This window comes from Blastomyces gilchristii, assembly GCF_000003855.2.
Source record: "Blastomyces gilchristii SLH14081 genomic scaffold supercont1.17, whole genome shotgun sequence".
In the NCBI taxonomy this organism is placed as follows: Eukaryota; Fungi; Ascomycota; class Eurotiomycetes; order Onygenales; family Ajellomycetaceae; genus Blastomyces; species Blastomyces gilchristii.
The window spans coordinates 1,445,152-1,471,594 of NW_003101666.1; the positions used below are offsets into that span (position 1 = coordinate 1,445,152).

At 41.0% G+C, this 26,443-nt stretch overlaps 8 protein-coding genes across 11 annotated transcripts; 4 read left to right on the plus strand and 4 right to left on the minus strand.

The window, feature by feature from the left end:
• Positions 1 to 218: 218 nt before the first annotated feature.
• BDBG_07175 (uncharacterized protein) lies at positions 219 to 2,574 on the plus strand. The gene is made up of 3 exons (XM_002622618.2): positions 219 to 850; positions 1,141 to 1,756; positions 1,910 to 2,574. Exons 1-3 carry the CDS (start codon positions 487 to 489, stop codon positions 2,190 to 2,192), a joined length of 1,263 nt encoding a protein of 420 aa, XP_002622664.1. The 5' UTR covers positions 219 to 486; the 3' UTR covers positions 2,193 to 2,574.
• Positions 2,575 to 3,643: 1,069 nt separating this feature from the next.
• On the minus strand, positions 3,644 to 5,483 carry BDBG_07176 (uncharacterized protein). Its single transcript, XM_002622619.2, has 4 exons — positions 5,013 to 5,483; positions 4,787 to 4,903; positions 4,422 to 4,622; positions 3,644 to 4,306 (listed from the first exon to the last, which is right to left on the minus strand). Exons 1-4 carry the CDS (start codon positions 5,269 to 5,271, stop codon positions 4,020 to 4,022), a joined length of 864 nt encoding a protein of 287 aa, XP_002622665.1. The 5' UTR covers positions 5,272 to 5,483; the 3' UTR covers positions 3,644 to 4,019.
• Positions 5,484 to 5,889: 406 nt separating this feature from the next.
• On the plus strand, positions 5,890 to 6,794 carry BDBG_07177 (uncharacterized protein). Its single transcript, XM_002622620.2, has one exon. It carries the CDS (start codon positions 6,186 to 6,188, stop codon positions 6,498 to 6,500), a length of 315 nt encoding a protein of 104 aa, XP_002622666.1. The 5' UTR covers positions 5,890 to 6,185; the 3' UTR covers positions 6,501 to 6,794.
• Positions 6,795 to 7,759: 965 nt separating this feature from the next.
• BDBG_17572 (uncharacterized protein) lies at positions 7,760 to 8,828 on the plus strand. Its single transcript, XM_031725260.1, has 2 exons — positions 7,760 to 8,128; positions 8,220 to 8,828. Exon 1 carries the CDS (start codon positions 7,907 to 7,909, stop codon positions 8,108 to 8,110), a length of 204 nt encoding a protein of 67 aa, XP_031580019.1. The 5' UTR covers positions 7,760 to 7,906; the 3' UTR covers positions 8,111 to 8,128; positions 8,220 to 8,828.
• Positions 8,829 to 10,304: 1,476 nt separating this feature from the next.
• Positions 10,305 to 11,781, minus strand: BDBG_17573. Of its 2 annotated transcripts, none has more exons than XM_031725262.1 (2): positions 11,476 to 11,781; positions 10,305 to 11,377 (listed from the first exon to the last, which is right to left on the minus strand). In XM_031725262.1, the coding sequence occupies exon 2, from the start codon at positions 10,545 to 10,547 to the stop codon at positions 10,356 to 10,358; it is 192 nt and encodes a 63-aa protein (XP_031580021.1). In that variant the 5' UTR covers positions 10,548 to 11,377; positions 11,476 to 11,781; the 3' UTR covers positions 10,305 to 10,355. The 2 variants fall into 2 exon arrangements, with proteins under 2 accessions (XP_031580021.1, XP_031580020.1); XM_031725261.1 differs by having other exon boundaries at positions 11,430 to 11,781.
• A 65-nt stretch (positions 11,782 to 11,846) lies between these two features.
• On the plus strand, positions 11,847 to 18,569 carry BDBG_07179 (histone deacetylase HOS3). The gene has a single exon (XM_002622622.2). The coding sequence runs from the start codon at positions 12,032 to 12,034 to the stop codon at positions 15,584 to 15,586; it is 3,555 nt and encodes a 1,184-aa protein (XP_002622668.1). The 5' UTR covers positions 11,847 to 12,031; the 3' UTR covers positions 15,587 to 18,569.
• Positions 16,768 to 19,225, minus strand: BDBG_07180. 3 transcript variants are annotated; one of them, XM_031722969.1, is made up of 5 exons: positions 18,976 to 19,225; positions 18,786 to 18,900; positions 18,646 to 18,702; positions 18,508 to 18,573; positions 16,768 to 18,427 (listed from the first exon to the last, which is right to left on the minus strand). In XM_031722969.1, the coding sequence occupies exons 2-5, from the start codon at positions 18,842 to 18,844 to the stop codon at positions 16,915 to 16,917; spliced, it is 1,695 nt and encodes a 564-aa protein (XP_031580023.1). In that variant the 5' UTR covers positions 18,845 to 18,900; positions 18,976 to 19,225; the 3' UTR covers positions 16,768 to 16,914. The 3 variants fall into 3 exon arrangements, with proteins under 3 accessions (XP_031580023.1, XP_031580024.1, XP_031580022.1); XM_031722970.1 differs by having other exon boundaries at positions 19,075 to 19,217; XM_031722968.1 differs by having other exon boundaries at positions 18,786 to 19,225.
• A 4,791-nt stretch (positions 19,226 to 24,016) lies between these two features.
• Positions 24,017 to 24,247, minus strand: BDBG_07181 (uncharacterized protein; the record flags this gene model as incomplete). Its single annotated transcript, XM_031722971.1, has 1 exon — positions 24,017 to 24,247. The coding sequence occupies one exon, from the start codon at positions 24,245 to 24,247 to the stop codon at positions 24,017 to 24,019; it is 231 nt and encodes a 76-aa protein (XP_031580025.1).
• Positions 24,248 to 26,443: the final 2,196 nt, after the last annotated feature.

Here is a 26,443-nt window from a genome sequence, read left to right on the forward strand (position 1 = left end):
AATGTTATGAAGAGGTAATGTATGAACATACTCCGTACATGTACCACTTAACCTGTCAAGTAGAGCAGTTTGAGAATGGCAATTGGTAGGAATAATACAGAGTACGGAGTACAGACATGATAGATGGAGGCAAGCTGCAAGCTTCGCCCCACACCAGCTGATCAAAGCCAAGTTCTAGCTAAGCCGGGTTTGGCGGATTCTGATGACTCAGCCTCATGACTCAACCCTCGGCTAGGTATGATTGGCCTGGCACTTTCCCAACCATCGCGAGCTTTTGAACACCTTTGTCTTCAACCGCCCTTTAAAAGCCAACTCCAGCAGCATTCCTTTGTCGGGTCTAGCTAGGTCTCGTTTACTGCATCTCAGGGAAAGTCCTGATATAATCTCCAAAGGCCGTCGTTCCCTCTCTTTTCTGATTGTTGGGTCGTCTGCTGTCTTTGCCTTGGAACACTCGACCCTCAGCGACATACATCTGCGCCAGTAGTTATGGCTATCCATCCAACTCTCCATGCTGAAGGGTCCCTGACGCCGCAGCAGGCGCGGGAAATCTCTGTCTGGTCCCAGCAAGCTGCCCAATCCATCCATGCCGACGGAGCCGGTGGGACTCCCACCGCTAGAGTGCCCGGAACTTCAGTCTCGCTAGCAATCCCTCTCGACGACGAGCACCATCCACCCACTAGCTTGCCGTTGCGCGTAAGGACGGCTACCAATGGTGGTGATACCAGCGGCGATGTTGTCTCTTCTGTGACCTATCGTCGCAGGGAACCACTCCGCCGCGATAGCCTTAAAAGACGGGATGCGCTCCTCAAAGGCAAGGAGGGAAGCCGCCGGAGACAACGCTGGGAGAATGGTATGTGCCGAACCCACCTGCTCGCCTAGCTGCATGCATAAACCCACCCACAACACAACACACATTGTTAGGGCAATGCGCCTAAGCAGCATGTAACCGCCCTGAGTGCCAGTGGCGTGAAACATCGAACCCCAAGATTGAACTGTCATGAATGATCCTTTTCCTCACCGCGTCTATTTCACACTATGGTTCATGCAGGTCCTGCACCTTAAACACTGTAACCATCAAAATAAGTGGGACTGACAAGACGACTGTCCACTATTTTTTGGGCACATCTCTTCGTTTCTCAGACCGCCTTCTTAATAATCCCTGGGTCCAACTGCCCTCTGCGATCGACTGGCAGGTTCAGCCCACCTACGAGCGGCGTACGGTCCCATATTACCTAGCTCCGCTCTGGGATTCCCACTTCGCGGCTTGGGAGCAGGCTAAAAATAGCAACGGGTCCCGCAAGACCAAGAATAAGGATGGTGGCTCGGATCTCCAATCCCAGATCCCCAAGGAGCTGCGGTTGAGATTGAAACATGCCCGTGCCGCCCGTGGGTTGCTGCGGGATCTCGAGGAGGAGATTCGTCGGTTCGTTGAGAGGTATTACGAGAAGCAGATTTTGTCGGCGCAGAATGAGGAGGGGGTAGAGCTGGAGGGTGCGCACTCGCTCCTTTCTGACGAGGACAAGTGGGAGAAACTGCAAGACAAGACGGAGACGGAAAAGAAGTGCGATTCCGACGATGACGAAATTGTCTTCGTCGGTAGAAGGGGCCAGGTGCGCAATGCGTCCACAAATCAACCTGAAGATCAGGGTCGTCCGAGGAAGATGAATCATTCCGATATGGGCCACCTAAATAAGGAGAAAGATGGGGAGAAGATGGTGTTTGAAAGCTTAGAGGAGGATCGCGCTGCTGGATTTGGGTTCGTTCTGACTGAATACACACATCCCTTACCCGAAACTCTCCCCACCCACATGTTCCTGCCATTCTACCTCACCCTCCTCAACCATTTCCTCCTCCCTTCCCACCCCCCCACCCTACTTCTTTAGGCTAAGCTAATCAATCCCCACCAAAGCCGCTGGCTGGTCCACTCCATCGCCTCCTACTACGGGCTCCGCACCTGGTCCGTTACCGTCGGAAATCCTGCCCGTCGTGAGACGTACGTTGGCATCAATCACCCACCGCCAGCTAAGCAACAGCAGCAGCATCATCATCGCCGGCATTCCCGATCGTCAACGTTGCCTAGCAATGGCGACACGTCCATGACTCCGGCCAGGCGACATGTTGCAACCGCAGCAAGGGTCAAGCGAGAGGGCATACTCCCTCAGCCGCTGTGGGTGGCTGTTGGTGTCTCTTGACTCCCTTGATTCGGAGTTGAGAGATGAGATATGCTTGTAAATTTCGGGAGTTGGTGATTGTTGTGTGCTATGCCTCTTTATCCTAGAAGAGTTTCATTTCCATTGCTATTCTATTTTTATATTTCCCACAGCTTTTGCGGCTTTTTTTTCGGTCGAGGGGATGAGGAGTAGAGTATCCCCTCGTCTGGCCGCGAGGACACAATTAGCGTATTTTTTAGCGTGTACATTAGCGTATTGAATACACTAAAACTACTGGATAATATGGACATCAGCTGTATTGGAGTGTTTTTGTGTAATTTATGTAATCTATTTAATCTAGCTCTACTGCGTAATTAATATCATTAAATAGAGTGTATGAATTCCCAGCTGAAGATGATGATAGCAATTCACTTTTCACTTTACACCTGTTTCTGTACTATTTAATAAAAAAAACAGTCAATCTGATTTAAAAGAAGTATTGAAGAATTGAAAATCATCTGTAGAAGTCATATTTCTCTCTCAGAGTGAGCAGAGTGAGCAGAGAGAAGAATCACATCTGAGATTTCAAGACTGCAGAATGCATACACTGGTATGACCCTCAATTTTCGTTAGGGCCACCCTAATGAGCGCTTGGAGCGCGTTCTCATCATCATTGTATATAGCATAGACTACGGAGTACAGTACGTAGAAATCATATTAATATCTAGTATTAGCCACCGGCTGCCTGTATAACTGCCTAACAGCGAGCTAGCATCTCTGCTATAAGCTCCTGCAGCTGCTCCACTGTTATAGCATCCCAGATTCCCAGGCAGCTCTAACTACTCCTCAAAGTGCATCATTTTCATAAGTCTAGTCAAGACTGCAAAGGAGAAGGATATCTCAATGGTGATTGTTGGGTTAATAATTGCTTTGAGGGTGTAGCAGGGGGTTCCAGAGCTTCTGGGGCTTCTGGAGGTTGCAATAGAAGGTTCAAGAGCAGCAAGGAGATCCATCTTGATGATAATAGAATGAGTATAGGCACGTACAGGGGAAATAATAAAATAAGAATGAGAAGCTGTATCCTATTTATGATTTATGAGGATAATTGAGAACGCGCCCCCCCCCGGAATGATGGTTAGAATGCCACTAAAATATTAGGGTGGCCCTAACGAAAATACCGGGGCATACTATACTGTAGTAGAGCAGAAAACATGAGATAGTGAATCTATAAGTTATCAACAAATCAGATTGCATAGAATTGGTATTGCGCTAATTGTGTCCTCACGGCCAGAGATAGATACAGTTCACATGTACTTGTTTTTCATGAAGTGCACAGTACAGCACTGGTTCCTGTTAGATATATGAAGGAGAAAATGTTGTTCTTGTTTTAGATGTCTCTGAAAAGCTTTGACACAACATTAACATGGGTGTCTTTCATAACTCTCAAAACTAGATTGGTGATCATCTTGTTCTTTTCAGTTTAGGTACTTGATCTGCATTTAACTACTTTCTACCACACTCCATATGTGATGATGAGGAAAATATACTGAGTGTGGATTGGACATTGACATTCACCAGCCTCTCATTATTTTTGTGGTTGAAGCACTAATAACTAAAACAGCAATGTCGCCAGGGGTACTCCGTAGAGTCAGTCACAACGGAAATGTTTCCACGGCTTCGGGTGAGGGCAGTTCATGCGCAGCGTACAAAAAAAGTCCATGAACTCATCGTTGCCCTAGCCCCTCACCTCAGCACACAATTAGTTATCCAAGCGAAAAGGCCACACAGCAACCAAAATCGAAGAAGAAAGAGATTAAAAAAAAAAAAAAAAAAAAAAAAAAAAACGAATCACGAATCACGAATCACGAATCACGGATCCCCCGTACTGCCATTAAACAACTCCTGGTTAACCCCAACATTCACTTTGTTCTTCTCTGCCCACTCATATATCGCGTCAGTATCATGGCAGCGGGCTTCCACGTCCCAGTAGGCGAAGGAGTGTCGCGCCTTCTCGACGTTGCTCATTGATAGGTACCGCTGCGAGTACTGCTCTTGCCCTCGCTCGTCGGTGTACGTGTAACTCTGGTTCCACCAGTAGACCATTGAGACATCGCCGGCGCAGAGGATGGATTGGCGGAGGAGGTCGAAGCAGTGGTCTGGGGGTTTTGGGTTGGTATTCAGTTTCATTTTTGATGTAGGGGTGGGGTGAGTGGCTTTTTTCTTTTTTATGTTTGATATATTCATTGATATTTGATATCGATAACTACTCACTTTTATGGAAATCGATATCATCCTTCGACTCGCCGGGGAAGAATTTATCCGCGTAGAAAGTTCTGCGGATGCGGTTTAGGCAGTGCAGTTGATGGAACATGCCGACGCCATATATGTATTGGCCCGGCTCGACGAAGGATTCTATTGATCGGTCAAGCCGGCTGGCTATCGATTTGGGTAGCTGGACCACGCCGTCCGTTGCTATTTGATCTTGGTTAGTCATGTACTACTTTTTGCTCTCTATTGTTTTATTTTTTTTTTTTATTATTTTTTTTTCCCCCTCCTGCTGCTGCTACTGCTACCACAGGAGAAATGGGACAAAAGAAGAGAAGAGAAAAGGGAAGTCAGGAGAAGGGGAGATTTACATCCCATCGTCTTATTCCATGCTGCTTCTAGTTCGTCAGATGTTTCAGACTGGAATAGCTTCGACGGGGCGAAGCGCTTGTTCACATATCGGACATAACCATCTTCTCTTACGGGAGCTGGTTAAGGGAGTTCAAATGGGACAAGATATCAGCTCGCATGTTCCGAATTGAAAGGGCGACGACAGGAGAAGATAGGTGATGAGAGGGTAGGGTCTGTATTACATACAGTAGGGCAGAGCAGGCAGTTCAGTATCAGGAACGCATTTTTGCCGGATTGTCACTGACGAAACCCCCAACATTGACACCAGGACGATCAGGAGGAATATGTTGAGTGTCGTAAGAGCCTTGGCTGAGGTTTCCCAAGTACATCTCCAGTTTTCCCTCCAGTTTTCTCGTGATATTATCCCCTTCTCTACTTCATGATTATTATCATCATGAAGCAAATGCTCGTTTTCGACCATGTGATAACCATTGCCGGTTCCCATGACTGCTTTTGGCTCCTCTATTGCTAGATAAACAGTATCTGAAGAAAGTGCTGTGTATTACTGTGGGAGAATTTCTGCGGCGGGACAGCAGTTTTCGTCTTAATTCTTCTACTTGATTGCCCATTGGCTTTTTTTTCCGTTTTCTCAATTCTACGATTTCTTTATTTGATCTTATGTTGTCCACGCCAGGCTGGACATATAGGTGTCACAATTCCGAATCAGCCGGCGCTTATGTCGCGAATTGTCGGTGACTGGTGTTACTCGCAGATGCAACTTTGGATTACACGGCAACCCGTTTCGGTATTGCCGTGACGTGTCCATTAATGGCATTTCATAGTAGCCGGATAAGATTGCCATGCATTTGGATATGTGATACCATGTTTATGGTTCCCTCCCTTTCAACTTTCGCTCCCTTTCGTTCTCAGTAAAGGTTGAGAAGTTGAGAAGTGCCATCAACACCATCAAGAACATTGCCATAGCCAATTTTCAACCGGAAATCGCCCTCTGAGCATCGCTTACTGGACCAGCTGACTCATTTTGTCGGCAATTGCACAAGAGATCCTAGACCAGTTGCATATGGAAAAGGGATGCTCGATGAACTGTAATGACCCTCCTCGTTCATGGATGGTCGATGGTCGTAGGGCGCAGTTGAAGATCTTGTTGAACCCTAGCCATCCGTTTTCCTGCACTGACTATTTAATAATAAACTGTGATACCGCACTGGAAGAGTGCTCTCCTCCGTTAAGTATTTATACCTTAGCTCCTCGAGTATGCCTGTGTAACCAACGAGAAAGCCTCCTAACCCCCTTCGATTCCGTAATATTCCACCCGTTTTGCTATCCCAGCATCACTTCCTCTTGGATTCCTCTATCAAAACAGCTTACCCAGTCTACCTGTCTTTCTCAAAACACACAATGCGGCTATCTCACACCATGAGCACCCTCCTGCTTCTCGCTCACGCCGCAATCGCCTCCGCTCTTCCAATCTCAGCCGAGAACGCCAACGAATTGAACAAGCGAATGGACCAATTCGAGATCTCCTGGCTCAGCGCCCCAAATGAAGCCGGCGCAGAAGAGCCCGCGCAACGCCGTGCTGTGCTGAAAGATGAAGCACCTAATAACATCGACAAACGCCTTCCGAAATTGGGCATGTGGGCCAGCCCCAAGGAAGAGGTTATGTTTATGGATAACAAGGAGCCCGCTTCTGGGGCTTTGGCTGCTAGGCACTAAGCACGATGATTGAATGAATGGGTGAGATGTTCCTTCGGTTTGCTTGCGAGGAGGGGTTGTTTCGGTGGACTGGAAAAGTTATGCATATCATGAAGGAAGCGGACGTGGTGCGGGTGCAAGATTGATCTTTGGACATTTTCGGGCTTGCTGGGTGATGGGAAAGATAGGAGTAACAGCGCATCTGGGTAGGTGGGGAAAGGATTTACTCTTCGATGGGGGAGCCTAAGAATCTAGCAAAGGAAATTCATAGTTTAATCGTGTTGGTAGGGAGTGAGGACTGGGAGGCAACTTTCTGGTGTTTTTATTTTTTATTTATTTTTTATTTTTTTTATATTTTGTAGGTTAGAACTGGGGGAATGAGATCAAATCTATGGATTGATTCAGTGACACGAAAAGAACAACGTTTTTCTTAATCTAATGACTTGGTATATCCAGCTATATATTTAGAAAGGTTTGGATGTTTGATTCGTTTCTTATACTGAGTTAAATATCTGCTAATTAAGGGCGAGAGCACCTATATATCCTTCAAAAAGTGTCTAGAAATTAGTGGTATCTTAGAAACTAGCTATTCTTCCACAGTGCTTTTCTACCTGCTTTGGCTCCTTTTCTTTCCTAGCAAGGGGCAATCCACGGCTGCTTGCTACTATCATTCTCAATCATATACTTAGAAATAAAAGCTCTGGGCCGAGGGACGAAATGAGTGCCTTGTCTTCCCTCCTGCAGGATGGCGACTCACTTATATACAAGTTCGCCAAGGTACTACTTGCAAGTGGTAGCATACTTTCGAATCAGAAACATGTAAGGGAACTCACATCGAAATAAATATTCTCAGGGGAAGTTGTCAGGCATGTATGTACGTGTGTATCTACGTCATGAGCAGGTGTCTTGTTCATCGAATATTTCCGGACAACTACTTTCTGATGTCTTACTGTTGTCGTTCCTAGAGGCGAAAAGAATTTTCTGGATGAAGATAGGGGGTTATTAAAGGGAGGGAGAGGATGGACACAGCAGGCGACGTAATTCCAGAGCACAAATGGAGATTACAATCTTCGTGTTATGCCCTGAAAAACGCTGAAAGGGGACATCTATATAAAATAAAATGATATAGTACAACACGAAATTCCGCCTCCTGAGTAACATTGGAGTTGAAAAAAGAAAAGGGGCTGCATGTAGCGTTCACAAAAAATAAGTTCTCCTAGCCCCTTACATAGTAGTTCAGACCTTTTTTTGTATAAAGTTATATTGCATTCCACATTTTCCTCCACATATTTTTCTTTCCTAAACATTTCCTACCAAGAAACCACTGTACCTAGCACCAGACGCTCGGATTTATATTGCTCTTCTCCGCCTTCTCTACCCTTCCCTTTTACGCCGTAAACTTATCGGTAAAGAAGACATATCCAAACATGAAGCTCCTTTACACCTTCGCTGCCACCCTCCTCACGCTCGCTGCCACCACCACGGCTGCTCCACAGCTGCCACTACCACTCGACTCCGTCACCGGCGTCGTTGGCAACCTTCCCGTTGTAGGCAGCGTGGTTGGCGGTGCACTCCCTGTCAAGGGCCGACAAGCTCCGGATGAAGAGCCTGAGGGCGAGGACAGCGAGTGAACTCTTATCAAGAACCCTGTAAGTGCAGTTGATTCATTTAGTTTCAGCCGCATAAGGGTTTCCTGCACTTTCACTTGGGATCGGTGAGCTGATATGGTAGAAATAACAGGAGACCCCATGTCCATGACTAGTTCCGTTTGGCCATGGAGAGCGATTTGAAAATGGATAAGACGGGCGTGTCGATTTCAGGATAGTTGGCCCTAGTTCACAAATTTGTCATGTTCACTGGTTGTGTGTCCTATTTCGAACCTAAGGGATGATTGCCGTCGGGGGGAGGCGGGGGGGGAGGGGGGTTTTGAGAAGAGCCTTTTTCATGGTGGGGCTACCGATCATTCCTTGAAGTCTTCCTTTGTGTGAAAAAATGGAGGTCGTATATCTCGTTTTAATTTCGGATTGATGTGATCCTGTCAATGCTACAGACCTTTTACTAGCAATATATTATTAGTGAGATTCAAGCCATTTCTCACTGAAAAATAACATCGGCTAGCAGGAAATAGCCAGGGTAATATATACTCACTCACTCAAATACATGTATGTACATACATTCACTCACCATGTATAAGAGTTCGGAAATGATCGTGGCCTAAGCATTGGGCTGATAGACTCTCTCCTCATCCATATCTATCTAGTCGATAAAGTGTTATGGGGAATGAGTTCATTTGTCGGGCTCAGTCGGACCAAGTAGACCTAGATAATTCCAGATCTGTTTCACCTCGGCACCCTTGCAGCAGTGTATGTATATTATCAGCTCAAGCTTCTGCTTTTATCCGGCGGTTATCAGTGCAATATAATCAAGATAGTTGGCTTATTTCCCCCTAGCTAGCTGCCGAGACTTATGGGTTGATATCCAATGCAATGCCTCCCTTATTCAGGGGATATTGAGTTCTTCATGCAAGTCTTGAGCTGGCGAGTGCAATTGTAGAGCAGGCCATAGACTTGAAAATAGCTTGCCCAGCAGGGCGTGTCGGCATGCATTGGGGAAACCGTGGGTTCAAACCGGATGAATTTAAATCATGGAAACCCTTTTCAGGCGATAGTTAGGGCACGCTCTTGAAAAACAGAGGCTCTCTATGATGTTTCCGCTCACTAGCTCAGGGATCGCTCAGGGGGTTCCCGCTCAGAGTAACAATGGAAAAGAACTATGCAGGGTTTCCGAATAAGCTCAGTAGATGGTGGGAATAGATTTGCGTGGCACAAGTACGACTTCTTCATTTTGATAGAGATATTGTGATCGTTGTCGTTCAGGTACATATATAGCAAGATTGATTGAATCCACAGCTTGCTCAAGCCACTTCGCAAGCTGATATCGGGAGGGGAGGAATTTAGTGTGATAGTTACGTTTAACGTGGAGAATACTAAAATAATGATAGTGCAATCTACAAAAGCGTAAGACAACTAACACCCCTGATATAAACAGTTACATAAATAACCCTCATTTATGTAAATTAGCGTATTGGCACAGAGTCAATTGAAAACGAAAAGAATCTAGTAAAATAGCTGTATAAATATTGGTCCAGAGGCTATTTTTCACAAGAAACACTATGACAGCTTCAACTACAAGAGATGATACAAATTTCAGATAATTCTCAAGGTTCATGGTAGAGGAATCAAAACTTGGGTTAGAAGTGACTAACTCTCTGAATAGTCTATTTACTGTGTTCTAGTAGTAGTTATGTGTTTAGAATTTTTCAATCTTTACCCTCTCTGATAGTTGTTATGATCTTGCAACTTCAGCATTTTAAGACTTTATAGTAATGTTTTCTCTTAATTAACTGCTTTCTGAAAAAAAGCATTATACGGATGATTTCTTTAAGACGAAGTACTAATTATTGACAATCTGAGATCACATTCTCTTGCTATCTTGAGTTTTCATCTCAAGCAGTGTTCAAATAGATCTGAAGCATCATGGTTTAAAAACTAAGTTATCTCATTATAAAGAGCATAGACAGGTGGTTGCATCTCTCCCAATAAAATCCTCTCCAAAACTTCAAGCAGCAGGCATGACAGAAACACTCACTGCACGGGAATCGATATTCTGTGTATTGAGCAGTGGCTAAATTGAATGCTAATATGCATTCCTAACTTTCAACGTCTCAGATACACATATTGAAATAAGGTAACCTTTTCTTCATGTAAATATCATCTATGTCTTGTGCCGTAGTGCACCTTGATATTTTAAGATGCTGAAGTGAAGCTACGGGGCGATGTGGTTATCAGATACAGTGTGTAATATCGTCACGGATCTTCAAGAATGTGATACCTCAGAGTTCCTTGAAATTTCAGCTCCACGTGCCGAAGTAGAATGGAGTTTGTGAGTGTAGTTCCAGAAGCCTCTGTTTTCCCGAGTAAATGCTTTCTCTTCCAGATAAGGTGGAGCATTTGAAGCCATAAATGTTCCGCCAAATGTTGATTCCGCTGTAACCAGGTCAAGTAACATGCTAAATAGTAGAACCTATTCGCTCTAACCGTTAATTTATATCTTGTTAGGAAGAATGGTGAGCACGCAGGTTAAGCCACTGTTAAACTACATATAGAGAAGCTTAGCTGATTCATAGACATTCGGGCCAAGAATACAGTCTTGGTCGAGGTCTGGGACCTCTGAAACGAGCTCAGTAAGTGAGACCAGGTTAGAAAGCGCTTGGAGACGCTTTGTTGCATTGGCCTCTCTTTGTAGAGACAATTTTGGCATTTTCTAGCTGCTGACTGGCTTATTTTGCCCCGGAGTGTAGTAATATAACGTGAAAACTCGGCCGGTTATGCAGCTCGCCACAGCGCATGAGAGATAGTAAAAGGAGAGATAGCTGAGAAATGGTCAATTTGACGAATAGCTTCCTTGGGCATAGAATTAAGCGTAGAAGCCCCCGAAAACAGCAACAAGAACGGTTGCGACGACGGCTGTTGGCTTCATGCTGGGTTGTAGGGGCAAAAGGGAGGACTGCAAAGTTTGGAAGAATCGCGATATTTGAACCCTAGCAAGGGAAGCAACGGCTAATGAGGTTTTGAAATAAAACGATACACATGTGTACAATGTAAGTAAGCCCTCGACCCTGCCCAGGTGCCGTAACTCAGTCCCTTTCCTAGACCTTCTGGAGAAACTGGATCCAACTCTCTGTCCCACTGTCCGAATGTGTCGTAGGAGCCAATCCAAAATTCATGGTGCCTGTTGAGATTGACACTTGCGCAAATTGAGTCTGTGACGTTCTCCTTGCCAGATGTCAAGTCTTTTGACTCGGAGGTCGGGATTGAGCAAATGTAGATATTCCTTTCCTGTACCATGGTCAGCTTTACCAATGTTCAATACCCACCGGTATAGACTCACCTGAAGGAATGTATGTATATACGGATGAGGTTTCGTCAGCGCTCACCTAAATTTATAGGTGTATCGTCCACCTAAGGGCATGCCTAGGGATTAAGCAATGAAGACCCAGCGACCTTAGGCAAGAGATATATATATATATGTACTGTATATCTAAATACCGATGACCTTGTTACCCAAACAATATATTGCATGGTTGCTTTGACATATTCTGCCCTTTTTAGATGGGTCAATAAGCTGCTTGAGGAACTCCATACACCTCAAAGTGGCACCCCGAGGACTGTGAAGCTGCTGTATCCATATAGCCCACCTTTTATCGAGTGTAATAAGGAAAGTAAGATATAGAGGCAGCCCTTGTTCTATGTCGGCGGTTAACTCTGGTGGTTACTTGGTCTACCCTAATTCCCTAATCGGGCCGGAAAACGCGCTAGGCGCGCCAAATCGCTCTTAAATAATATTTAGTTGGTCCTCACGAACCTCAACCATTTCCGCGTCGCATCCACCCCTATAGCTATGCGTATCTGACCTTCAGAAACTCCTCGCATCGCTTGGGATCTGCCTCTGATAGGCCTGTCTGTTTAGACTGTGCCCCATTTGCTTCCACTATGGACCGGTCTCAACGAGAACAATCCAGTTCCGCTGGCAAATTCCAGAGGAGGATGTCTAACAAACCCTCTGACGAGTTGACCCACTCCTTTAATCGCCTTTCTCTTGCGACAAATTCTGTTGCAGCCGGACCACCCTCATCGCCATCCCCATCTCCATACCAGTCCCCTTCGCGGTCTTTCGACCAGAACAATTCCCACTCTCGCCATGACTCCCCTTCCAGAGCCTTCGCCAACCATCCATCCGTTCCCCGAAGGACCCCTAGTACCAGCTCTCTGAGGGACGAGAGAAGAGTGTCCACTTCTTCACTACAAAAGAGATCATCGGTCAGCTCGCTACGCTCTGTCCAAACCTATAGCGGTAATGGTGTTGCTCCTCAGCGCCCTAGCCTTTCCAGACGCGCTTCGTCGAATTTCCTTTCTACTACATCTCCGAGCATGCGCCCCAGATCCCCCATGCCAGAGCCGCCCGTTCAGCCTGCGGCACCAACAGCCTCTTCGATCGCCCAAGAACATTTTAAAAGGGAGTTGGCTTTGCATCAGTCTACAGACCTGCAGTCCAAAACACTTGTTATCGTGCAAGATGCCTGCTACGGACATAGGTTCTCCCGCCCAAGAACCTCCAAAGCTGGCCTGGAGCAAATTGTCGAGCGTCCAGAGCGCCTACTTGCAAGCGTACTTGGCGTATCGACTGCCTATATTCGCCTAGGGAGACGATATGACGATGGCCAATTTGCTCCACATCCAGACCTTGACATCCGATCATTGCCAGTCCCGCCCTTTCAAATACGGAAGACGACACGCACAATGTCACTTAATTCCCCAGCGGTTACCCATGTTCATGGTGCAAAATGGATGGATGAACTACAGATTATGTGCGAAGCTGCAGAATCCCGTCTCGCTTTGAATGGAAAGGAGCTGGTCCGGCCTAGCAGTTCGGGGCGGGATAGTAGTTCCGCAAGCCGACCAAAGTTACATGAGGGCGACTTGTATTTGTGTTCAGAATCCTTAAATGCGTTTGAGGGTGCGTTGGGGGGAGTGTGCGAAGCTGTGGATGCCGTGTTTGGACCCTCTTCTACTACACGGGCGTTTGTGAGCATTCGCCCCCCTGGCCATCATTGCTCAGCGGACTATCCATCTGGGTTTTGCTGGCTTAACAACGTTCATGTTGGTATTACACATGCTGCAATGTCACATGGCCTCACACATGCCGCTATTATCGATTTCGATTTACACCACGGAGACGGATCGCAGGAAATTGCTTGGGAACAAAATCGAAAGGCAAAAGGGGCCTCCAAGAATGCACCACCTCATAAGAAAACGGCAATCGGTTATTTCAGTCTCCACGATATCAACTCCTATCCTTGTGAGGCTGGTGATGTAGACAAGGTTCGCAATGCTAGCGTTTGCATCGACAATGCTCATGGCCAGTCAATCTGGAATGTTCATCTTGAACCTTGGAAAACGTCCGCTGGCTTTTGGGAACTGTACAATACGAAGTACTCTATTCTTCTTGAAAAAACTCGAAAGTTTCTACGATCCCATACACAGCGTTTGCTAAACTCTCAAAATCCGCCACCTCCCAAAGCAGCAATTTTTATATCTGCCGGTTTTGACGCTAGTGAGTGGGAAGGCGTTGGCATGCAGAGACACAAAGTCAACGTTCCCACGGATTTCTATGCCAAGTTTACAGCAGACATTGTACGAATTGCAGAAGAGGAAGGTCTGGGCGTTGATGGCAGAATTATAAGCGTTTTAGAAGGAGGTTACTCTGACAGAGCTCTTATAAGTGGTGTGCTCAGTCACTTGTCAGGGCTTGCGGATAGCCAGAAAAATACTTCTGAAAATGGAGATAATCGCCTTGCAACTGAGATGCTGAGTCGCCTTGGTTTGAACGACCGTCCTGAGACTGTCTTAGAAGAGGACTCAACCTTTGATACCGAATGGTGGAAACTTCCACTGCTAGAAGAACTAGAACTTCTTGCAAACCCACCACCTCCAACTCCAGCTCGCAAGCCTCGTGAGAAGGGACCTCCCACGTATTGTTCTCCCACGCAGGCGTCAGTCGCTAAGATCGTCATGCCTTCCCGTGACCGGAGATCGATTTCATCGCAGCTAAGCGCCGGAGATGGAGGATATGCCCGTCCCCCACTCCCGGTCATTGACTGGGCAACGGCCGCATATGAATTATCGAAAGTTCTTATCCCTACAGACCGCCAAACCATTAGTTATCAGCACTCGGAATTGAAGGCTGAAAATACTCGGATCCGACGTGACGGCCATTCAACTTCGAATGTTTCCGAGTTGATTGCGGTTGATGATCGGAGACCAATGCAGTTAAGGGAGAGAAAACAAAAGTCACCAACACCTGAGCTCCAAACCCCCAAGCGACCATCTAGAACTTCGCGACGGACCACCATAGCCTCAGTGAGCGACCTTCCCGATGCCTCTATCATCGAATCTTCTGGGAGTAGTAACCAAAATTCCAAAGCTACTGATGCACATAGCTCACGACGCCTTAGCATAGCGTCGACGGTGGCGTCGACTACTGGTGGTGCCCGTAGCAGGGGAAGCGTAGAGGGAACTTCGCCGCCCTCGTCAAATGAAAGCAGTGCCCACGTGTTGAATTCACGTTCAGGAACCTCAAATGGGAAGTCTACAGACGCAATATTGGTGCAGAAATCGCGAGCTGCAAATGTCCGGACCAGCCCGAGAAAGACAGCAGCTGCTCCACAAGCACGAACTATCGGCGGTGGGCCCATGCCCCCTGCTCGCTCCTCGTCTATAAACAAAGATATTTCAGATCGCAATCTCACCAACCTCTCCGCGGGTATCAGAAAGCTAAATATCAAACTCAAAGTCCCTAGCCCGGAAGAGCATGCAGCGAGGGAAGAGGAGCGCAGGAAAGTTACTACGAGCAGATCCACTTCCAAAAAATCCCAGACTTCGAAAACCCCTAGATCGAGCAGCGCGAAAGCCACCGGGAAGATATCGCACCCTAACACTTCTTCAAACCAGGCTTCTTCGCCTCCACCTCCACCTCCGCCCCCACCTACTACAGCCCTATCTATCACCAGTTCCGATCCTATCAAGCAGAAAATGCCACCCCCTCCTCCCCACATAAACTCTGATATCGATACCATTCCTACCCCTGATCTATCCTCTCCCCCACTTTCAGCCAACTCATCCAGCGGGGGCATACGAGGGTGGCCATCCGACCAAATAACCCAGCGCAAGTACAAGGAGCCGTCGAAGACCCTCTCACCCGCAATTAGGTTAGAGGACAAGGATGACGCACCGTCTGCATCACGTACTCACATCTCGCCTCCCCTCACGCCACTCTGCGCGGAAAGTTCCGGCAGACAGCCTCAGCCTCAACTTTCTGTGAAACCGCCATCTGCCCCGTTGGGGGGTGGCTATCACAGCGCCGCCGTTGCGCAGCCATCGACTATAAATCAGCTCCCTGTTTTCACATCTACCTCCGCTATCCCGTTTTCTACTGCTGCCGCTTCTAACGCGCCTCCTGTTCCACCCCAGGAGGAACAGCGAGAGTAAGGCCATGACGGTCTGTTCGCTCAACTAGAATCCGTATTTGCGAGGTTACCCTGCTGCAATTTTCCTTTTTGTCGACTTGCTTCTAGTCTATTTCTTCTTCTATCTATACCCGCTGTATTGGATGTATATTTAATCATATTCTCATCGTCTGCATTCATTTCCCCCTTAATGTTTGTTTATCCTTCATCGATTTAATAGTCAGCTGTACCATGTCAGATCTTTCCTTTATTTCCGATTTGTTTTCCTTTGTCTCTTTGTTCATTTGCTTTTTGCATTTAATACCCATTGAACTATTATTATTGCCATTTTCTCACTAATTTCTTCTCTTCGTTCTTGATCTTATCCCTGTTTTCCCTTCTGTTTCTATCTTTGCTTGCTGTCTATCTAGCTTCTGTAGTATTTTTATCTTCCATACACCCACCCACCTGGCCGTCATACTCCTGTTGGTTTCTTTTTCAAAATCTGCCTTCATTATCGTGACCACAATTATACCCCGCTGTATTCCAACAAGTGTTCTAGCGAGTAATATGCGCCTTCTTGAATTTTCTCTCTTTTCTCTCTTTATCTTTTTTATTTTATCTTTTTGTTTGTTTTTGTTATGAAGCTAAGTTAATTGCACCCATTCATTATTCAAATTCAACTTCAATGATGATAATAATCTCAAATTGTCCTAGCTCAGAACCTCTCTCGAGCCTGCATTTTTATTTCCTAAAAAAAATCATTTTCCAATCCGAATATATTGAAAGATGCCAAAACAGTGCATTAACTCTTCCTCTCGTCACGTTTTCCTCTTGCTTCACAGCTCCCGCTTCTGGTGCAAGTTCCCGAGTTGAAAATGTATGGTTTTTTCTTCCCTTCGTATCGTAAAATATCCCTCCCCTATCTTCCTTGTGGTTCTTTCCCTGAACCACAAAATTTCGGCAACTCCGATCTTTTCGTTCTTTTCTTCTGCCCGCATATGTGGAATGGTTCGGGCTCTTAACTACTAGTAAAAGCATGGTGGTGATCGAGCTCTGCCCCAATGTCCTGCAACCAGTATGATTGAATAGGACGGGGTGGATTGGGGTTGCTGCCGCCTCATGCGGTGAGCGGTTTCGGTTTATTTTTATTTGTATTTTTAAAAGGGAAAAAAAAAAAAAAAAAAAAAAAAAAAAAAAAAAAAAAAAGAAAAAAAAAAAAAGAAAGAAATCCTCCTGGGGCAAAATGTCGAGGTAGTAAAACTCGCATAACGGGGGAGGGCTTTCACGCAAATCTTTACCGAGATGGATAGATAGACACCTTTGGTCATGTCGAGATAATACGAAACAACTCACGCGCTTTGCTAGAGACTACACAGTCACTTCCCTTGCTAAGGCGGTAATTTTCAGAGCTCGAGAGCGTCTCCCTTTGGGAGGTGCCTGAGGCTTCTTGACACCCTGCGGTCTGCTTTGAGGTGGAGCTGCCCTGACGTTCTTTTCCCTAGAAGACTGAGATCTTGACTCCTTCTTTCCGGTAGTCTCGCGAGTCGCCGTCCGGCTTGACTTTGGCGTTTCCTGTGCTGCTTGTTGCTGATCATCTCTTAATGCTAAGGCGGTTTTTTTCGCAGCTGGAACTAGCTTCCTTTTCCTAGATGACTGAGCTTTTGTGATTCCTTGGGGCTTACTGTGCAGGGAAGTAGGCTTGGAGCTCTTTTTCCTAGACAGAGTCCTTAAATACCTTCTAGATTCAATCTTGGGCGCTGTCTCGCTTTGCCTTGCTGCTTCCTGTGCTGCTTGTTGTTGAGTTTTCCTCGATTCCATTTCAATAATTCGCTGACTCCGACGCAATGAACCAGTCTCAGCAATGGGCACAGAGCGTGCCATTCGTGATTCATTGGGTATCATATCTCGTCTCGTGGCTGGTTTTGCGAGTGTGCTGCTTTGACTTGGTGGCGCCAAAGAAGCCGTCCCTAAATGTGCATGGCTAAGATATTTAGCAGGAACTGCTGGGTTTGCTTTCCTTCGTGAAGAGACTCGCGGTGAACCGACTAGGGATTTCGTAGTACCACTGGCTGAGCGTTGACTCCTCCTCAAAGACTTCCCTGCACTTGGAGGTTCTATTTCGATATGCGACGACGGCAATGTTGCAGGTTCCTTGGTTTCGGCTTCTGCTTCTGCAGGACGGGGTGTCTTGTCTAAGCCGATAGCACATTCTTGCTCTATTTTGGGAAACTCCGATTCTATCCAGCGAAGCCAACCCAGATCTTTCTCCAGGTCAGATTCTTCTAGTGCTCTCACATAGTGGATCCAGCCCATATTCTCAGGTATCTGAGGATTGCGCTTACCAGCCTCCCAGTCTGCTATGTCTTTCTCTCGCTGTTTGCGCGCAGCCTCAGCCTTCTCCCTCCTGGGGAGTAAAAATTTGTGTTCGTGATAATGATACTCCTTCCACGTGTCTATTTTGGACTGTTGTTTCTCATCGAAATGCAACTGGATGCTGCCCTCAATCCCCTCCTTTTCCCGGTAGTCATGTACAGTCTGCTGGTATTTAGTAAAAACCTTCACTGACCTCCGTTTTCGCATCTGATGGGTTAGGAAAACAACCCATTGGTTTCGTTGGCCGCGATATCTCTGTCCCCAGTATTCAACCATATCCAGATGCTCTCCAAAGTCATTAGTTTGTGCTTGGGCTAATTCTAGTGGAAAGGCCGGCCGTCCACCCTGCTGTATTAGATAGTTATAGTCCTCCAAGTTCTCTGCGCGATGTTTCGCTCTAATAGCTTCCATCTCCGGGTCCGGACTCGGGGTATGGGTTAGGAAAGACGCGGTGGTCTTGCTTTCGGTCGAAGCAGAGCGGCGGCGAGCATCTGTACTGGATAGATTTCTGTTTTTTTGCCGACAATATTAAATTTTTAATCAGTAATCCGGATATCTGTACATCAAAAATCCAAATAGAAGCCTCACCTAAGTTTCTCCCCCAGTGCTGTCGCATCCAAGCGGTAATCCTGGCCTCTCGCGTCGACAAGCTCCCTTCCAAATCCAATGTCAGCATCCACATGGAAGGGGCAGGATATCGAACAGCAATGACAAATTCTTCCTTACTTCAATTTCTTTTTATGTTCTTCGGTCCATTCTTCCCCCTCCACTGGCTCAAGCCAACTTCTCAGCGTCGTCAGCATGCGATTTTATTGACAAAAACTTCCATGTTATGATTTGCTTGAATCAAAATAGGAGTATCCTACAGTACGCCCTCCAGGTCCTTTGCGGTCAACTTCTCGAGATCATGAATAGATAGCTTCATATTGAGCTGAATGGCCAATAACGACGCGGTCGATTCCGGTTTATTAATGGTGTGTTCTGTAGTAAGTGATGGTTAGAAAACTCGAGAGCAGGTAGAGACTCTTTATATGGGGGTGAATTTTAGATACAGACAGAGGGGAGCGCGCCAGATCAGCGACAAAACAAACAGAGCACCGCCATGCTACAACAGGAGGAGAGACGGCCATTGGATCACCGCGATGTGTCACTCACCGACGAACTACCCGGGCTGAAACCTACCAAAGAGTGAGATGTGACAAAAGAGCTCTGTTGTAGTGTTGGAAGTGAACCAACCAACAAGCAAATCATCATCCCTTTGTATGACTGACTGCGGCGAGCTTCAATCACCAAGTGTGTATTGTATATTACATTAAATATATTGCAGTGCATGCAGTATAGTACAGTATAATATAATTCAGTGTAATACATTACGGTATCGGTATCGGTATCGGTATAAGTATAGTATAGTAACCGTGCCATGCTTACTCACTCTCTGTAGTGAGTGCACCACAGTGTATGGAAAACCACACTGTAAAGAAAATATTTTCAATATCTTTATTCTTCATCTTCAAATAATCATTATTAATTATAATCATGTCTAAATCTTCTAATTACACTGAGGAGCAGTTGTAAAGAGCTGTTAATATATACAAAAGTAATTCAAAATTAAAAATCATGTCTCTGTTATGAGAATTCAAAGTCTTATATACTATCTTATATAAGAGAATCAATAGAAAGAAATCAAGAACTATGAGAATTTCACTGAATCAAGTATTGAATAATAGTCAGAAAGAGATAATTAAGATATGAATTCATCAGTTGAATATTAATTTTTATTCACTTATTATTAAGTATATCAGAGCTGCTGTGAACTGCATATTAAGACAGTATTATACAGATTCAGAGACTGCATCTCTTACAGTAAGTAAGATATGAATATATCAATTCATTAAACATCTGTCAGATTATAAATAAATTAAGCAAAAACTCATGAATTCAAAATAAGTGTCTTATAAGAATATAAGCTTCATTATCAACTAATTTAATTGATATAAAGCTGTCTTCAATTAATATTAATTTTTTCACTGTGATATCTATAACTTTGATGAGATTGAATTTCAAGAAGAAGAAGAATATAAATAGTGAGTTATAACTATCTTTAAAGATATGAATTTTATTATACAGTTATTATACTTCTGTAGATTAATAACAGTGATGAAGTATATTAATATAGATAACACAGTATTAAATTCATTGATTATAATAAAATCAAAGATTTATTTAGAGAATTAATATACATACTCTAACTTATCTGATAACTATATTATCACTGTATCTGAGTCTGACTTTATAAATGATGAGATTGAATTTGAATAAATCAAGCAGTTTAATAAGATAATAAAAAAGTGTTAAATAAGCAGTTATTAACTGCTATTAATAAATAATCATAATTCTCATTTTATAGAAGAATTCATTTAATACTGTAATCTTCATAAGATTATTCTATTCAGATTCTCATCTTATATAAGTTATATTCTACAATCTCTTGATAATATATCTTTTCAGCAGTATAAGCATTATTATACAAAGATAGTTAAATGAGACTGTCTGCTATAAATATAAGCAGTATGATAACAGATAATTTCTTACTAATCTGAAGAGCATCTGACTGTAAGTATTCAAATCTAATACTATGAAAGCTGGCTTTACTGACTGTGAAATGTATTCAGTTAATTGTGATATAATTCTCAATTAATTGAGACCTCTTATCATTAATAATGCTCTGAATCTCAACATATATAATGATGATGATGATGTATATAATCACTTTACTCTGTCATCTGCAGATTGACTATTAACTGTTTTCTTATAATTAATCTTCTCAGAGATGATTGCAAAACTATATCATCAAATCAATGCAGTAGTTAAACTGGCCGGCAGAATCATGAATTTCACATTTAGTTTCATTTAATCTGATCTTATACATTTCTTAGCGTGAGTCTCACCAGAACCAAGTCTCAAAAAAATCTGAAAATGAATCATTTCTGAGAGAAATGATGTGAAAAATGACCAGATTTAATTCAAGAACAGTAAAATGAGAGTAATTTCTCAGAATAAACTGTGAAAGATGATCATTCTTTTAAAATCAGAATGAGACTGAGACTGAAGATTAAAATCAGTCTCATTCAGTTCATTCAGTGATTACTTATATAATCAGAATTTGATAACAATTATTAATAACACTTATGAAACAATTAAATACATTCTTATACAAGTTTATTCTTCACTTTCTCATGAAAACTACACTTCTCTGATATACTGTGATCAGAGGTATTAAACTATCTGATAATTCTATGTTTTACAATTATGAGTTTCTTAATTATTTCTTCTTATAATTGTCTCTGATGATAGTGATAAATATCTTGACTTGAGTTGAACTTTCACTTCATTCTCACTTCTGTCAATGAAATTATCAGAATATCACATGTCATCAGTATAACAGTTGAATATGTACTCTCAACAATTTTTCATAACTCTAGAATTGATTTAATGTGTAAATTCATCAGATTATCTTGAAGATAGCAGTCAAATTTAGTTTTATAAGTATGTAGTTTTGTCTGATTTTCAGTTGCAATCAATGTATATAAGTTCTGTTTCAAAGTTAGTATTATAGTTCTATATAATATGAAGTATTATCAAAGATCATTACTTACTAGAGAATTGTATTTCACTATCTTCACATCTCAAACATCTGCTCATTTAAATCTCTGATAGTTGATATTGTAGTAGTCTCAGGCTAATTTAACATATAAGTCTCATTTCTTCTCTGTTCAATCTTGAGAAGTGTAGATATTAACTTAATAGAAGAGATCTAGTAGAGCTGCTATAGTATAGTACTCTGCAAAAGATTGTTCAGTTTTACTGTAGTAATATACCAGTTTATCTCTTATAGTAATAATAGCCTGTGCTATAGCATCATTTCAGACTGAATTTCTTTTTAAGTGATTCAACTGCTTCTCAAGATAAGTAAATAAACTGTTATACACTTATCAGACTGACTGCAGCATTGATGTACAAGTGATTGAGACTGTCTTTATTATCTTATAAAACTGAAACAGTAAATTAATCACATATTTTAACTGAGTTCACTTCATATCAGAAAGTTTTAATATCTGAATCTTTTTCTGATCAGAGTATTGCACTCAATAATCAATTATCTAATACAATTGAAGAGCTTAAACAGTTATCTCATATATTGAACTTCATTATATTCTAATATTCTGTATCATATTCAGTGATGTGACTGATTTGTTTATTTATTGAATATTATGAAATCATTATTATTATTTAGAGAAGGTATAAATTGCATTAGCAATGTTTCAAATCTGTGATATTTAAATTATTAGTCAATCTATTCAAAATTAATAGTAGCATTATCAAAAAGCATTACTAAAAAGTAATATTAAAAAGTATTATTAAAAAACATTATCTTTTGCAAAGTGAATGTAAAAGTTACTTGAGTAATCACTTTCATCTCATTCTCATTTCAAGAATCAGTCATCTCATTATTCTTCATCTTAATGTTAAGATTCTTTATCAGTGTTTATATCACAAGTTGAATCACATGAGCAATGCAGAGAATATGACCTTGTTTACTATTTCAGAAATGCAAAGTCAATTTTTACTTCAAGCTCTTTATCATAGTGTAGTTATTCACAGCATTATCAGTTGTAATTGTAAGAAGACTGAGATTAATATCTCAATAGTCATTTTTAATCACAGTTATTAATATCTCTGTTATATAATTCTCAGTATGACTACTGATCAATGATTCAAATTCAATTAATATCTCTTAATAAGTTCAGTTCTCATCAATGTAATAACATGTAACTCTTATAAATGCAAGATTGTTTGTACTAGTTCATGCATTCACTGTGAGAGACACTCTTCAATGATTCTTCAACTCTGATTCTAGATGTTGTATATTGACTTTGTAGTGTGTCTCAAGGTTGGACTGAAGACAGAATCAATGTGAAATATGAAGATTTGAATTAAGTATTTAAAGAAGTGTTCAGAATTCAGAGTTTTCAATTGATTGAAGAGAAAGATTCAGAGATATATACATGCAAAGTAATTATTCACAGAAGTTATCAGATAAGAGTTGTGAAATCAGAGTACTGATACATAGTCATTTTCACATGATTTTCTTCAAATTAGAAAGTTAGTATTATTAAAAATCATTATCTGATAGAGTAACTTATCAGCTCAGTAGTAATCTTCTGATTATTTTTCTTTTATTATCTGCATTCTGATAACTTCAGATGTCAGGAAATTTCTTCAGAGTTATAATCAGTTCATGATGAATGTTTCTGAATGAAGTTGTAGTAATTGCAGTAGAGAGATAACTCTTCAGTAATCTATAATACAATCTGTTAATAATTATTTCATAGTTCATCTCAGTGTTTGTGTTGAGTTTTTCATAAATTTTATGACCTGAAATCAGATATGAAGAATGAAGTGATTATTCATTATAATTGAAAGAGAGTATTCTGTGTTAAATTGTAAACAACATAGACTTTGTGATTCACAGTGATTTCTTGAAGAGTTTATAAATCTTCAATAGAAGTAAAAGAAGTGAAAGAAGTGAATTCAGAAGACATAATAATAATTTAAGAAAGATGATAATTTATTTTCAATAACTAATCACTGATGTGTGTAAGAAGAATTAATATAAGAGAAAATAATCTTGTTTCTTAGCTTAGTTATAATTTTAGTACTAACTCAGATTGAATATCATCAATGTATAAAAGTAAATAAATAATCTTGATTAATCTCTGTCATATTTCTTGAAATATATTAATATTATGAAAGAGAGTATTACTAAATTATGTTATCAGATAATATTATTAAAAATATATTAATAATTGTAAATATCAATGTTGAAAAAATGTTGATACTTATACATTATAGATATATATATATATATATATTATTTCTGACTTGATTACAACTTGTACAATAATTTTTAAAAACTCAAAATTAATTTCAATTATTAATAATTATGAACTTATAACTAACTAATATAAAAAGAAAAAAACCTTTTCTACTCATCATCTTTCTACTCTTTCTCATTCTTCTTATCATTCTTTATAATTCACTTCTCATTCTTCTTCTTCTTCTTCTTCTTCTTATCTGAGATGATAATTATCTCAAAATCTCTCTTCACTGCCTTCTCAGAAAAGAATTTCTGCTGCTTCCTCTCAGCCAGGTTAATCTGCATCTCAAAATCCTGCATTTCCTGATCTACTGTCTCAGGTTTCATCTCAGCAGCAAGCAGATTAGCATACTCAGAAAGCAGAACTGTCTTCTCAATGTTCTGAATCATGAAGCACATTTGAGACCTGAACAAGACCTCAATTCTCTTCTTCTCTGTCAGCTTCTGCTAATCAATTAGAGAATAGAAGTATTATTAAAAATCATTATCTCTCAATAAATAAAAAACTTATCAGTTTTGACTTCTTTATCTCTCACTTCAATACTCTCTCAATCTTCTTCTATTATTACTTATTTATAGTAATACTCTTCTTCTCTCTTTCTCTCTTCATCTTGATCTTAAATTATTCTCAGAACTTCTTCTGATCTCATCACTGCTGTATGAGACTCTTTACTATCTTCTTCTTTAATCTCTCACAGACAGTATCATTCATATTATTTCTATACTTAGTTCAGTCTAAATCTATCAGAAGTATTACTTAAAATCATTATCATTCTGCTTTCTTACAGAGCCTCTTCAAGGTATTATAAGATGTCTTACAATCTGTCTTCTCTCACTTAAATATCTTCTTCTTCTCTCTCTTCAATCTGTGATGACACTCACATGCCTTGATAGTTCACAGAACCGCAGAATATTTGAAGAAGAATGACATGATTAGTTTCAGTGAGTGTTGAAGAGAGATAAAGGCAGAAGAGACAGTCAGAAATAATATAATAATAATAATAATGATAATGATGATGATAATGATGATGATAATAATGATGATAATGATGAAAGGAAAAGTGTATTGAAATATATTACTGACTTATCAAATATAAAGAGACTTAAAGAAAATATTAACAGCTTTCAGTGATGTACAGAAACAGCTACAGTGTTGCATAGCAATATCATCTTCATTCAATACATACACTGTTAATATTCTTTGTATGCAGTTATCATATAATCTGTATCAGAGATACATGCAGAAAACAGATCTTTATTACTAGAATAAATGATTGCAGTAATTCTCTATTTTCATATTATAAAGATAAGTTGTTCTTATTTCTTTCTTCTCTCTTTTCTCTTCTTCAATCAATCACTAATTCTAAGCTAGTATGAAAACTATTAAAACACTCTCAGAAACTCTCAAATTGAAGAGTATAGACTAATTAAATTTCAAATACAGAAGAAATCAAATTATCTTCTACAGATTCAATTATTCACTTTCTCTTAAATAAAACAGCAGTTACATTCTCTCGCTCTCTTCAATCAAATGAAACATGGCCTGTGAAAAGCAAGTATTATATCAGGTCATAATGATTAACACAGCTTCAGCACATAGAGCTGTATATACACAGTGCATGCTGAACTGAGAGACTGTGTGAATTATAAACCAGCAGCAGCATCTCAGAGAGAGCTGTGCAGTGTGAGAAAGCTGCAACTCTCAGTTATATGTGTAGAGAGTAAATCACTGCAGTAAGTATATATGTATTAAAATAATGCTTTTTAGTAACACTCAGTCTCTGATATGATGAAAATAGAGTCTCTTCATGAGATCTGTTTCTATCAGAAGTTAGAGAATCTTATATTTCTCAAGATTATCTTCATATGCCTTGTTTATAAAATTAATGAAGAAAATCATCAATTTCAGTATTCTGTTCTTGATATTATTTAAGTGATAGCAGAGTTCACTCTGATCACACTTTTTAAGTGTATATTTTCTAATTATTCACATTTATATAGATATATACTGATTATTTATTAGATAATGTTAAGATAATGACTCATCACAGTCATATTACTCTCACTGTGAGAAATACACAGTTGATAATAAATATTATAAAGACTCTGAGAAGTAAGTATTTTAAAAGTACTGCAGCTCTGTGATCTTGATTTTTTTTATTTTTATTTTTTGTTTTTTTCTTTTTCTTTAATTTTTTTTTTTCTTTCTCTTTCTTTCTCTTTTTTTCTTTCTCTTCTTTTTTTCTTTTTCTTTTTTTTTTTTTTTTTTTTATTGTGATTTTTTCTTATTGTTTTATTTTTTGTTTTTTTGTTATTTTTTATATTTTATATTTTTTTTTAATTAAAATGATATTAATTATGATCTGTGTTCAGAAAAGTAATAATATTTAATAATACTCTCTATTGAATTTTTAAGAAATGAGTACTATGTTATAATATTATGTAAGTGAGAAATAATTTCATGATCTCATTTAATGTCATTTTCAATAATGAGATCAGAATGAAAATGTGACTAAGAATTCAAATATATTCTTTATCTAAGACTAGATTTTTATTTGAAAAGTGAATCTGAGATCTTTAATATTT

What these genes read in the sequence shown, in the direction of transcription:
- BDBG_07175 (XM_002622618.2), top strand. Translation starts at nt 487, where the DNA reads ATGGCTATCCATCCAACTCTCCATGCTGAAGGGTCCCTGACGCCGCAG. An exon ending in GAGACAACGCTGGGAGAATG is followed by an intron (nt 851 to 1,140) that starts GTATGTGCCGAA and finishes TTCGTTTCTCAG; the next exon opens with ACCGCCTTCTTAATAATCCC. An exon ending in GATCGCGCTGCTGGATTTGG is followed by an intron (nt 1,757 to 1,909) that starts GTTCGTTCTGAC and finishes TCCCCACCAAAG; the next exon opens with CCGCTGGCTGGTCCACTCCA.
- BDBG_07176 (XM_002622619.2), bottom strand. Translation starts at nt 5,271, where the DNA reads ATGGGAACCGGCAATGGTTATCACATGGTCGAAAACGAGCATTTGCTT. An exon ending in ACTGCCTGCTCTGCCCTACT is followed by an intron (nt 4,904 to 5,012) that starts GTATGTAATACA and finishes TCCCTTAACCAG; the next exon opens with CTCCCGTAAGAGAAGATGGT. An exon ending in ATGGAATAAGACGATGGGAT is followed by an intron (nt 4,623 to 4,786) that starts GTAAATCTCCCC and finishes AAGATCAAATAG; the next exon opens with CAACGGACGGCGTGGTCCAG.
- BDBG_07177 (XM_002622620.2), top strand. Translation starts at nt 6,186, where the DNA reads ATGCGGCTATCTCACACCATGAGCACCCTCCTGCTTCTCGCTCACGCC.
- BDBG_17572 (XM_031725260.1), top strand. Translation starts at nt 7,907, where the DNA reads ATGAAGCTCCTTTACACCTTCGCTGCCACCCTCCTCACGCTCGCTGCC.
- BDBG_17573 (XM_031725262.1), bottom strand. Translation starts at nt 10,547, where the DNA reads ATGTTACTTGACCTGGTTACAGCGGAATCAACATTTGGCGGAACATTT.
- BDBG_07179 (XM_002622622.2), top strand. Translation starts at nt 12,032, where the DNA reads ATGGACCGGTCTCAACGAGAACAATCCAGTTCCGCTGGCAAATTCCAG.
- BDBG_07180 (XM_031722969.1), bottom strand. Translation starts at nt 18,844, where the DNA reads ATGAAGCTATCTATTCATGATCTCGAGAAGTTGACCGCAAAGGACCTG. An exon ending in AAGGACCTGGAGGGCGTACT is followed by an intron (nt 18,703 to 18,785) that starts GTAGGATACTCC and finishes GACGCTGAGAAG; the next exon opens with TTGGCTTGAGCCAGTGGAGG. An exon ending in GAACATAAAAAGAAATTGAA is followed by an intron (nt 18,574 to 18,645) that starts GTAAGGAAGAAT and finishes TGGATTTGGAAG; the next exon opens with GGAGCTTGTCGACGCGAGAG.